This window comes from Eucalyptus grandis, chromosome 8, assembly GCF_016545825.1.
Source record: "Eucalyptus grandis isolate ANBG69807.140 chromosome 8, ASM1654582v1, whole genome shotgun sequence".
NCBI classification, from domain to species: Eukaryota; Viridiplantae; Streptophyta; class Magnoliopsida; order Myrtales; family Myrtaceae; genus Eucalyptus; species Eucalyptus grandis.
In genome coordinates, this window is record NC_052619.1 from 21,255,905 (window position 1) to 21,268,337 (window position 12,433).

Below are 12,433 nucleotides of genomic sequence, written 5' to 3' on the forward strand. Positions count from 1 at the left end.
GAATTGGCTAAAAGGCACAGGTAATGTTTATAGCATATCTAATACATAAATTTGGATCAATCATTTATTACTCTCTTCTTCTTCTTTTTTAGAATGATTTGAGAAATACGTTATGGAATGTGTCATGAAAGTTTAAATGTATATATTACGATGGGAACTAAGTTATGGAATGGGTTCTTTCATAATTTGGGAAGCGTTTAATGAGAAAGACATTTCAAAATGTTATTAGTTTATGCAATGAATTCCAAAATGATGTGAAAAATGTATTGTGAAATATATATTCTATTTGACAATATATTCTAAAAGGCACAGATTTGACTCTGCTTTTCTTTCTTTTATCCCGGAAGAGACGCGTAGGCACCAGCGCACCACAGAGATTGCATTCATATATTGTCAATGGAGTCACATATATTCCCGTCGATACCAACAGAGGAGGTTGGAGTAGTAAGATAAGGTATCATTTTGCAGATGTTTTACAGGAACAGTGCTTGAGTGACCAGGTGAGTCCGAGGAAGTCTACATCTAAGTTCCATCATATGCAAAAGGCATTGGGCGTTCATTAACCAGATCACAAACCATTCGCTCCACGACATATGCTTTTCCCGCTAAGATTGATGCTTTCTGATTTGGTAGAAAGCTACTACAAATTGATAAAAAGAACATTATAATAACAACAGCGAAGCAGAGAGAAAAGGCTCTTAATCAAGAGACAGAACAAACTGACACATGCCCTGCATAAAGGCGCTATTCTTTCCCTTCCTTGGGCCTTATTTCGATCCCCTCCACGACCAGCCCGGCCTTCCAGTTGCCGCCCTTCGTCTCCATGACACTCATTTCAACCTCCCCGTCTTCTCCATCCTTCGTCAAGAACTCACCTAGCTCTATCTCTGACCACCCATCTCGTCTCTCTTTAGGATGGTTCTCATTCCCCTCGGCAGATGCAGGTGCCGGCCGCGGGCCCCCATCACGATTGTCGTCAACCAATTCAAAAGGCATCGGTAGAAAACGGAAACCAATGCGCCTAAATCTTGGCACGGTCAATCTTGGCATGGTCTGCCGTCCCCGCGTGTTGTTCTCTCCAGATAAATAAACTGAGCGCTCACGCTTACCCGCTTCATCATCCACAAATCCAACTCCAACCTCAACAGACTGGAAGTCAAATCCATAAAATGTCGGAGTGGATTTAAATACCAAGTACGCTGCATAACGGGTTCCAGGCGACAACATGCGAGAACTAATTCTACCTCTGATCTCGAGCCAACATACATTGATGAGTTCAGCAACTTCTGAGAACCTGTTAATTGACAAAGACATTCCATTCGATCATCACTTTGACGGAGAAACAAAAGGGAGTTTATTTTGAGACGAACAAATTAATGGTACGCCCACTATCTTCATGAAGGTGAGAGAGTGGAGGAAATAATGTTTTTACCTGGAGTCGGTCATGGGATTCCAAGACCAGTACCTTGGAGTATCACCCCATGTTATAGACAGGGCCCTTGCAGATAGCATGATACATTTCTTCCCACTGTGCCTCTCCAGCGAAAAGCTCTGCAAAGCATGTTGGATTCACATGAGCAACAAGAAACTGAACCAAAGTCGTTTTGAGTAAATGAAATTCACTGTTTCAGCAGATATAATATACGCAAAAGCAATACATCTTAGCACTTATTCCACCATATGTGCTGTCCCTTTCCAATAAAATAGTGAGAGTGCTTGTCTTGGTTTTTTTAGCAAAAGTTGTTTATTGACTTTATCGCCAAGATTGAAGTAGGATAACACGTTTCACGCCACATTTCACGCCACATTTCACGCCACACAAAAGCAACCAAAAGAAAATGAAAGGAGTGATTGTTTAAAACCACCTCAACTTTAGAACCATTGCATAATGACCCCTAAAAAACTTGTAAAGTTACACATTCCCCTATAAACTTTGATTTTTTTGTTGCAATAGCTGGTTATTCTATCTCTATAGGCGTTAACTGTTACAAGAAAATACACGTCTTACTCTAACGAACAAATATAGAAAGATTATGTTTTTTCCCAAAGAGAAATGTCTTTCCACTAAAATAGAACAAGTCCGCTGCTCGAGCTGAGTGAACTACATTACTCAACCGAGCCGAGGCACTATTATATGGTTGATAAAGTTAACAAAATAGAAAAGATACATGATTGATGAAGACAAGAAAATTCAGCAGGGACTATTTTGGTCAAAAGAATTGCGTTATCCGTTTTCTGATAATACTTACCAGTTATGTAGACGGAAAACTAACCACTAAAAAGAAAAAATCAAAACTCGGGTGTAAAATGTAACTTTTCAAAGTTACACGGCCACCATTCAACGGTGCCAATGTAAAGTTTAGGGGCTAATTAGCAATGCTAACAAAGTTTGGGAGGATTTTGAGCAATTAACTGAAAAGAAAAAAAGTTTTTGGTTAGACCAAAAAATAATTTGGTAACAGACAGTCTTAAAGCCATAGTTTGACAGATTCACCCATTCTAAAGATGCATTCCATTAGATTGGAGTTTATCTTCTCTTCTTCTAGTGGTCATCAAAAATGGTACCATTTCCAACATAACAAAGAAAAAAAGTAATGATAAAAGCCATCTTCATGATGCATTCTTAGCATTGTAAATTTCAAGTGATTCAATATATTTATCCATTCTTTGCTCCAAGCCATTTGGATCTTGTCATTTTTCAAATGAAAGATCCTTTTCACCCTTCATTTATCATTATTTATCTCACAGACTTAAACCATTGAGTTGGTTCATATTTCCAATCAATCAACCTTCCACGTGCGGCTGGCGGCCGTGTGCAAAAGAATATAATGTCCAGTGGAAGCCACAGCGTGATTATCACATGACAATGGCTTCTCCTTGAAGAAATGCATTCACTCGGTTCAGGCGGGAAGAGGCCAAGAAGCATGTGCTGACGACACCGCCTTCAGAGCCGACTACTCGGCAATGAAAGAACAATTTTATTTTTTTATTGGCCAGCCGAATTCGCAATGTGTCGAAACGTGCAGGCGACAGCACATCACATGCATCACATTTCAATATTCTATTAAGTCTAACATGAAGAAAAGCTATCGCGCATCACCCCCTCGGTCCGCAGCAAAAATTATAATGCAAAAAGAATAGGAAGAGGCGGTTTGAGGGTGCAAGACTTACCATTTTGCCATCGTCGACGAGAACCGGGTCGTCGCAGAGGCTGAAATAGAGCTCCTTCAGCGACGAGACTCTCCGGGGCACCATCTGGCGGCATTCCGGCGGCAAGAACGATGCCCACACACCGTCGGAATCGCACGCCGACTTGAAGAAGGACGAGACGGGCGCGAGCCGGCACGCGTCGGTGGGGCTCGTGAAGGAGACGACGCGGGCGATACACCCTTCGGGCAGCTCCGAGAAGTCGGGACCGTCTCGACCCTTCGCCGCTTCGGCCGCCGCCATTGAAAAAGAAATTCCAAGAAAATGGGAGCGTCCGAAACCGCTTAAAGGGGACGCCTTTCGACGGGGCGACGGCGATTCGCCGCGTAATTCGTCGAATCTACACAGAGACGGAGAAGCAGAGAGAGAACTACCAGGGACGCCGATAATGGGTGTGGCCAAAACGGTGTAAAGGCGACGCCTTTCGACGAGGCGGCGGCGATTCACAGCGTAATTTGTCGAGTTTATACAGGAAACAGAGAAGTAGGGAGAGAAATTACGACTCCGGTGATGGGTGTAGCCAAAACGGTGTAAAGGCAACGCCTTTCGAGGAGATGATGATGATGATGTACAGAGAGTGATTGAGAGAGGAGGTGTTGTCAAATCAATGGATACTGAAATCTTAATGGCAGTGACCAAAAAATAAAAAAGACAGAGGAATCTTCGTGCCAAAGGTTTGGGGCATGGAGGGTCTCTGCTGAATCAGCAACCGGCAGAAAAGGACATCCAGAGAGAGAGAGTGGAAATGACAAAGGAAATGAGGAAAATATTTAAAGAAAGCGATAAATATATTGTATTTTAGATGGATGCCCTCTTAAAATGAAGGTTGACCAAAGATTGCATTTTGAGCGCAGCAAATCATTTCTTATGAGACAAGTAAATGGTAGGGTGGTAATGACTCCATCGCTTCAACGGGCATCAAAAACGAATGGAATTTGTTTTGGGCCTTGTTATTGATCGGGGCCTTGTTATTGATTAGGTCTTGTGATCGAATATCCAAAGCACTGATTAAATATGTTTTTTTCTTTTTTTTTGGTAAAAGTGGTTAAATATGTTTGATAATGAGATATTTTGAATCACATGTTACCCAAAAGAGACAAGATGGGTAAGCATGATTTTAAAGGGACTGGATTAATCATTGATCATGAACCCTATACTGTGCGAGTTGATTATCGAATATATATATTATTAATTTTCTCATCTCTTGAACCTATTTGATGCATATCCAAAAATGAAATAAACCCTCTCATGAATTCTTTTGGGTTGCAAAAGACATATTCAAATTCAATATAAGTCCTGAAAATGGAATATTTAGGTCTTTGTTAGCTGAGTGTCCAGGGTAATGATTAAATATACTTGATACCAAAATAATTTTTGTTTTTTCAATGAAAATTACACATAAAAGGAGAAAGGGAGAGTATTGCAAACTGCTATCTTTCCTTGAACGGGTCTTTTTACGAGTACCCTCAAAGTGCTCATTAACAATTTTTCTACAGATGATAAAAATGTTGATTTGATTACTAAAAATGCCATGGGCATATCCAAAACGCGCCCCCGCTTTTACACAGCCATTCCAACTTGCCTTGAAGATCTGCAATTCGCATCTCTGAACAAAAACCTAAGATTAAGCGGCCTCGTGCCAAGTAAATCCTTCCAGTGCACTAGCAGGGAAGTGGAACTATGACCAAGTTATCGGAACGTTTTTCTTGGGGGCTGATTTGATGTTGTTGATGATGGCTATGTCCAACGCATGTGACCTGAGCAGCGAAGCGATGGTGCGCCGTGAGCTGTACAGGGAGGTAGACTGAAAGGTTAGGAAGGACTGGCATTGAGTTTGAGGGCCATTGCAGAGGTTTGGCATGCGCGTAGTTGCCAGCTTTTGTATGCAAAGAACCAACCTGTTGAAAAAACATCAAGTGCAAAGTTGCCGTGGCTGATTCGAAGACTACAAGAGTTCCATCAAGTCCAGAAGCCACTCATCCAGCGGTAAACGCGGCGATAAATTTGCGGAGTTCGACTGTTGACAGCAGCAGTGTGCTGCATTTTCAACGATATGGCAAACCTGAAGAGCTGTCCGGCATTGCTGCGGATCAAGGTTTTCATGTCATTATCGTTTTGTTATGTGCTTGCGTGTTTATGCATCCTTTGCTGAAGTACGACTCCTTTCCATTTTTTTTCGGTCAGTGACCACCCGGTATCCGGAGCCTTTGGCCCTGACTAATCTGGATGCGAATGGAGGCGCTTCTTTCCATTTTATTAGCATACATGAAACGCTTATTGAGATCCGAAGAGAACAATTTCTCCCCTTAATCCTTTGGAAAGTTTACGCTATCGGCTCCATAAATGGATTAAGAATGGTTGTCTCAGATTCGAGCAAACCCCACCCTCACGAAGAAAACCGGGTTTTTTCCCTTATTTTGGTCTCAGAAAACGGCACTAGGCCCCTTTCGTTTCCAACAAAACAACGAAAACTCCAAGAAAACTAGGAAATTAACAAGGAGAAGTAAGCAGAGTTTTCATGGTTGAACCTGACCGCCAGATAAAAGTCGCCTCCAAGACGGTTCACCAGTCCTGCATGGCAAGGCGCCTCCAGTTTTTATGAGTTGTGCTACAACATTCAGCTTGTCAACAGGAAATTATTTTAGCCCGGTCATTGGCTTTGACTCTGCTTTTCTTTCTTTTACCCCGGAAGAGAGGCGCAGGCACCAGCGCACCGCAGATATTGCGTTCGTATATCATCAATGGAGTCACATATATTCCCGTCGATACCAACAGAGGTGGTTGGAGTAGTAAGATAAGGTATCATTTTGCAGATGTTTTATAAAAACAGTACTTGAGTGTCCGGGTGAGTCCGTGGAAGTCTACATCTAAGTCCCATCATATGCAAAGGCATTGGGCGTTCACTCCATGACATATGCTTTTCCCGCTTACATTGAATTGAATATTAGATCACAAGCATGCTTCCTGATTTGGCAAAAGCTACTACAAATTGATAAAAAGAACATTATAATAACATCAACGAAGCAGGGAGAAAAGGCTCTTAATCAAGAGACAGAACAAACTGACACAAGCCCTGCATAAAGGCACTATTCTTTCCCTTCCTTGGGCCTTATTTCGATCCCCTCCACGACCAGCCCGGCCTTCCAGTTGCCGCCCTTCGTCTCCATGACACTCATTTCAACCTCCCCGTCTTCTCCATCCTTCGTCAAGAACTCACCTAGCTCTATCTCTGACCACCCATCTCGTCTCTCTTTAGGATGGTTCTCATTCCCCCGGCAGAAGCAGGTGCCGGCGGCGGGCCCCCATCACGATTGTCGTCAACCAATTCAAAAGGCGTCGGTAGAAAACGGAAACCAATGCGCCTAAATCTGTGCATGGTCTGCCGTCCCCGCGTGTTGTTCTCTCCAGATAAGTAAACCGAGCGCTCACGCTTACCCACTTCATCATCCACAAATCCAACTCCAACCTCAACAGACTGGAAGTCAAATCCAAAAAATGTCGGAGTGGATTTAAATACCAAGTACGCTGCATAACGGGTTCCGGGCGACAACATGCGAGAACTAATTCTACCTCTGATCTCGAGCCAACATACATTGATGAGTTCAGCAACTTCTGAGAACCTGTTAATTGACAAAGACATTCCATTCGATCATCACATTGACGGAGAAACAAAAGGAAGTTTATTTTGAGACGAACAAATTGATGCTACGTCCACTGTCTTCATGAAGGTGAGAAAGTGGAGGAAATAATGTTTTTACCTGGAGTCGGGCATGGGATTCCAAGACCAGTACCTCGGAGTATCACCCCATGTTATAGACAGGGCCCTTGCAGATAACATGATACATTTCTTCCCACTGTGCCTCTCCAACGAAAAGCTCTGCAAAGCATGTTGGATTCACGTAAGCAACAAGAAACTGAACCAATGTCGTTTTGTGTAAATGAAATTCACTGTTTCAGCAGATATAATATGCGCAAAAGCAATACATCTTAGAACTTATTCCACCATATGTGCTTTCCCTTTCCAATAAAATAGTGAGAGTTCTTGTCTTAGCTTTTTTTAGCAAAAGTTGTCTATTGACTTTACCGTCAAGATTGAAGTAGGATAACACGTTTCACGTCACACAAAAGCAACCAAAAGAAAATAAAAGGAATAATCGTTTAAAACCACCTCAACTTTAGAACCATTGCATAATGACCCCCGAAAAACTTGTAGAGTTACAAATTCCCCTATAAACTTTGATTTTTTTGTTGCAATCGCTTGTTATTCTATCTGTATAGGCGTTAACTGTTACATGAAAATACATGTGCTACTCTAACGAACAAATATAGAAAGATTATGTTTTTTCCCAAAGAGAAATGTCTTTCCACTAAAATAGAACAAATCTGCTGCGAGCTGAGCGAACTACATTACTCAACCGAGCCGAAGCACTATTATATGGTTGATAAAGTTAACAAAATAGAAAAGATACATGATTGATGAAGACAAGAAAATTCAGCAGGGACTATTTTGGTCAAAAGAATTGCGTTATCCGTTTTCTGATAACACTTACCAGCTATGTAGATGGAAAACTAACCCCTAAAAAGAAAAAATAAAAACTCGGGCATAAAATGTAACTTTCAAAGTTACACGGCCACTATTCAACGGTGCCAATTTAAAGTTCAGGGGCTAATTAGCAATGCTAACAAAGTTTGGGAGGATTTTGAGCAATTAACTGAAAAATAAAAAGTAGACCAAAAGGTAACAGACAGTCTTAAAGCCATAAAGATTCACCCCTAAAGATGCATTCCATTAGTGGTCATCAAGGTACGCTATCAACAGTAATGATAATCTTCATGCTCTTAGCATTGTAAATTAAGTGATTAAATATATTTATCCATTCTTTGTTCCAAGCCATTTGGATCTTGTCATTTTTCAAATGAAAGATCCTTTTCACCCTTCATTTATCATTCTTTATCTCACAGACTTAAACCATTGAGTTGGTTCATTTATACAATTCAATCAACCTTCCACGTGCGGCTTGCGGCCGTGTGCAAAAGAATAATGTCCAATGGAAACCACAGCGCGATTATCATATGACAACAGCTTCTCCGTGAAGAAATGCATTCACTCGGTTCAGGTGGGAAGAGAGCAAGAAGCATGCGCTGACGACACCACCTTCAGAGTCGACTACCAGACAATGAAAGAACAATTATGATTTTTTTTTTTTTTTTTGGGCCAGCAGAATTCAGAATGCGTCGAAACGTGCAGGCGACAACAGCACATCACATGCATCACATTCCAATATTCTATTAAATCTAACATGAAGAACAGCTATCGCACATTACCCCCTCAATCCACAGCAAAAATTATAATGCAAAAAGAACAGGAAGAGGCGGTTTGAGGGTGGAAGGCTTACCATTTTGCCATCGTCGACGAGAACCGGGTCGTCGCAGAGGCTGAAGTAGAGCTCCTTCAGCGACGAGACTCTCCGGGGCACCATGTGGCGGCATTCCGGCGGCAAGAACGAGGCCCACACCGCGTCTGAATCGCACGCCGACTTGAAGAGGGACGAGACGGGCGCGAGCCGGCACGCGTCGGCGGGGCTCGTGAAGGACACGACGCTGGCGATGCACCCTTCGGGCAGCTCCGAGAAGTCGGGACCGTCTCGACCCTTCGCCGCTTCGGAAGCCGCCGCCGCCATTATCGAAAAGAAATTCCAAGAAACAAAATGGGTGTGTCTGAAACCGCTTAAAGCCGACGCCTTAAACGAAATGATTCGTCTGAAACCCGCTTCGACAAAAAAAAAAAAAAAAAAACCGCCGCGGATTCGCCGCGTGATTCGTCGAGTTCACACAGAGACGGAGAAGTAGTGAGAGAATTACAAGGAATGCCGACGGTGGGTGCAGCCGAAACGGTGTAAAGGCGACGCCTTTCGACGAGGCGGCGGCGATTCGCAGAGCGTAATTCGTCAAGTTTATGCAGAGACGGAGAAGCAGAACGAGAATTGCAAGAATTCCGACGATGGGTGTCGCCAAAACGGTGCAAAGTTGACGCCTTTCGAGGAGATGACGATGCAATGACGATGGATACAGGAGGGCAATTGGGGGAGTTTATGTTTATATAGGAAGAAAGAGGAAGGGCTGTCACGTCAATGGATGGTGAAATCTTTATCAGTGACTTAGAAAAAAAGAAATAAAAAAAAGAAAGATATCTTAGAGGCTATCTGTGGCGTACACGGTGGGGGGCTCTGCTAAAACGGCAAACGCCAGGAAGGAAAGGTCGTCCAGAAAGTAGCGAAAGCCAGGGAAGTAAGGAAAAATATATTTAAAAGAAAGAAATAAATAAAATAAATTGGATGCTGGAGGGATGCCTTTCTAAAGTGAAGGTTGACCATTGGTTGGATTGTGGGCGCAGCTAATTATTTCTTACGAGGAAGTAAGCGAAAGGAAGGAGGAGGGGCAATAACTCCGCCGATTCGATGGGCTTGAAAACGAACGGAATTTGTTTGCAGTCGTGTTGCCCATTTGTTATTATTTTTTTGGAGAAATAATTTTTTTAGAAAATATTTTTTTTTTTTATTTTTATTTTCTGAAATAATTTCTAAATAAAAGGAGCGTTTCGTAATTATATAAAATTTATATTCTAAAAAATGAGATGGGTCAGCATTTTTTTTTTATGATGTAGAATTTTTTTATTTTTTTAGATTTTGTCTTTTTTTTTTTTTTTTTTTTTTTTTGTTTTCTTCTTCCTCGTCGTCGCCCGCCAGTCTGCAACCGCCCGCCACTCGTCATATGCCACCGCTATCGTCCGTCGATGGGTGGCACGGCGGTGAGGGGGCAACGAAGATGAAGAAAAAGAAAAGAAAAGAATAAATTATTTCTAGAAATTATTCTCGAGAATAAAATGTTACTTTTTTATATTTCCTGTTTTCATTCAAAATCTCTTCCCCAACCACATTTCTATTCCAAAAAATATAAAAATTAATTGACATTACCAAATGAATTTCTATCTTTTTTTTATTTTGATGAAGAGTTAAAAGAAAAAAAAAAGAAGAAGAGAAAATGTTGCCATGTGCGTCCTTGATGACCAAATCTTGTTGATGAATATCCAGAGTATTGGTTAAATATGCTTTGATAATTATATATTTCGAATTTTTCGATACATCAATCATACATTACTCACGAGAGATTGAGTATTATAAATTGTAATATTTTTAATGATGAGTTTTTTTACAAGTACACCTAAGGCGCTTATTAACAAAATTTTTACTAATGCTATGGAAATAGAAAAATTGTCCAAATAATGGAAATAGAAAAGAGAAATTTTGTGTCAATATCAAATGAATTTTTATTACAAGAATAGAAGTTTTGTGTCGTTATCAAATATATATTTTTTACTTAGAAATTTGTTTAAATACTAGAAATAGAAATCAAATTCTTGCTAGAAATTGATTTATAAAATAAAATGATTATCATTTGCACCCCTTAATAACTAGGTTTTATTAACAGAGTGTCCAAAGAACTAGTTAAATAGATTTGATAATGAAATATTTTGAATCTTTCGATGCATTAATCACAGATAATTTAAGAGTGGTGGGGTATTGCAAATCACAATCTTTTTTAAATGGTTTTTCTAAAGTACATCCAAGGAATTTATAAATAAATAAACAATTACTAATGCTATGGAAATATTCAAAACGCATGCCTCAGATTTGAAGAGATGCAGGATCTCAAATTTGCATATGAAAACCTAACATTAAAAGGACCAATTTTCACAATTCGTCGCGAAAGAGGGAGTGCTAAGGTCATAGGTTGGACTTTTTACTAACAATGTAAACTATCAAGAGAGACAATTTGTCTTAGACAGTATCCAAGCACATGTAAAGATTCAATTCCCTTGTACACTATTGATTTTCTTTTCACATTATTCTTTATATTTTTCTTGTCATAGTTATCTCATTGATACAATCACATTTATATCTTATCTTGCATGTATGAAAAGACCGGATTACAAGCGAAAGTGTGTTTTGAGTCATGTATGTTATAACTAAAAGATTGACTTTACACGCGAGAGGGAATATTAAGTTGATGTGCCAGTAATACCTTGTTGACACATATCTTAGCAATTCTTTTAAATAATCAAGGAAGAACGTTGATTCCACATACATCTCCAAAATGGCAAAAGCTTCAAGAAGGGACTGCTGAGAGTAGGGGCCCCATGCACAACTCATTCATGCATAAATACATCTCCAAAATGGCAAAAGAAAAAGGGTTTTCAGTCATAGAGAAGGTGAAAATCCTGAAGGCAATGCAAAGAAAAGGTGGAGATCTATTTTGAATTCGTGGGGAAGTCTTTTGACGTGTTCAGCACTTTCTGATGTCGGATCGCCTCTCTTTGTGCTTGCATGTGATCTGCTCAATCAACTTTATTTTTAGCACATGGTCCACATCGACAGGGTACTTAATAAAAGGGGCATGATCCTAAAAAGTTATTACTGACCGACCAATCCTTTTTCAGAACATTTCAAGAGTAAGATCTGGAATATAAAGTTGACATGGAGGAGGGCATTCTTAAAATTGTTCGGAGAAGTAGATCATTCGAGATGCACGGAAGTTGACTTGAAAACTACCAAACCCACTACACAACACTTCTATTTCAGAAAAGAGTTTTTTTTTTTTTTTTTTTTCAGAAATAGTTATATTCTATTTCTGGGTATAATTTACTCGAAATGAAGCTCAATGAGAAAGGTTTTGTTTCTTTGTAATGAAAAGAATAAAATTCCTTTGAAATGTAACAATTTCCTTTTTGTATTTATTCATTTTTATTTTTGCTCATGGATCGCATCCCACCGCCCTGCCGCATCCCCTCACAACCGACCACCCAGCGACCACGCCGAGTTCTGGGCTCAGGATTAACCCACGTCCTCCACTTAAAGAGAGAGAACAAAAGAAAAAAATTGACTTATTTTTAGAAATTATTCATAAACAAGAATCAGTTTTTTTTTTCTTTCAAAACTGTTCCTGAGAACAAAAAATCCCAGATATTTTACCAAACAAAGTTTATGTTCTTTTTTTGTTTTAGAGAACAAAAGAACAAAATTTGGGAGAAATAAGAGTATTACCATGCGCCGCCTAACTTGGCATAGTTTTTGATAAGGGCACGGGAAATGAAAAAATTGAAAATTAATGGAGGAGTTTAACTTAAGTGAATTCCTCTATCACGATAACCTTACTTCACTATACATGT

At 40.2% G+C, this 12,433-nt stretch overlaps 2 protein-coding genes across 2 annotated transcripts; both read right to left on the reverse strand.

The window, feature by feature from the left end:
• Positions 1-435: 435 nt before the first annotated feature.
• On the reverse strand, positions 436-3,773 carry LOC104430674 (F-box protein PP2-B10). Its single transcript, XM_010043407.3, has 3 exons — positions 3,172-3,773; positions 1,433-1,551; positions 436-1,294 (listed from the first exon to the last, which is right to left on the reverse strand). The coding sequence occupies exons 1-3, from the start codon at positions 3,448-3,450 to the stop codon at positions 745-747; spliced, it is 948 nt and encodes a 315-aa protein (XP_010041709.2). The 5' UTR covers positions 3,451-3,773; the 3' UTR covers positions 436-744.
• Positions 3,774-5,949: 2,176 nt separating this feature from the next.
• LOC104456917 (F-box protein PP2-B10) lies at positions 5,950-8,960 on the reverse strand. The gene is given in 4 exon segments (XM_010071822.3): positions 5,950-6,482; positions 6,485-6,827; positions 6,966-7,084; positions 8,604-8,960. Coding segments are annotated over 4 exon segments (936 nt in total). The 5' UTR covers positions 8,889-8,960; the 3' UTR covers positions 5,950-6,293.
• Positions 8,961-12,433: the final 3,473 nt, after the last annotated feature.

What these genes read in the sequence shown, in the direction of transcription:
- LOC104430674 (XM_010043407.3), bottom strand. Translation starts at nt 3,450, where the DNA reads ATGGCGGCGGCCGAAGCGGCGAAGGGTCGAGACGGTCCCGACTTCTCG. An exon ending in TCGTCGACGATGGCAAAATG is followed by an intron (nt 1,552 to 3,171) that starts GTAAGTCTTGCA and finishes CATGCTTTGCAG; the next exon opens with AGCTTTTCGCTGGAGAGGCA. An exon ending in AATCCCATGACCGACTCCAG is followed by an intron (nt 1,295 to 1,432) that starts GTAAAAACATTA and finishes GTCAATTAACAG; the next exon opens with GTTCTCAGAAGTTGCTGAAC.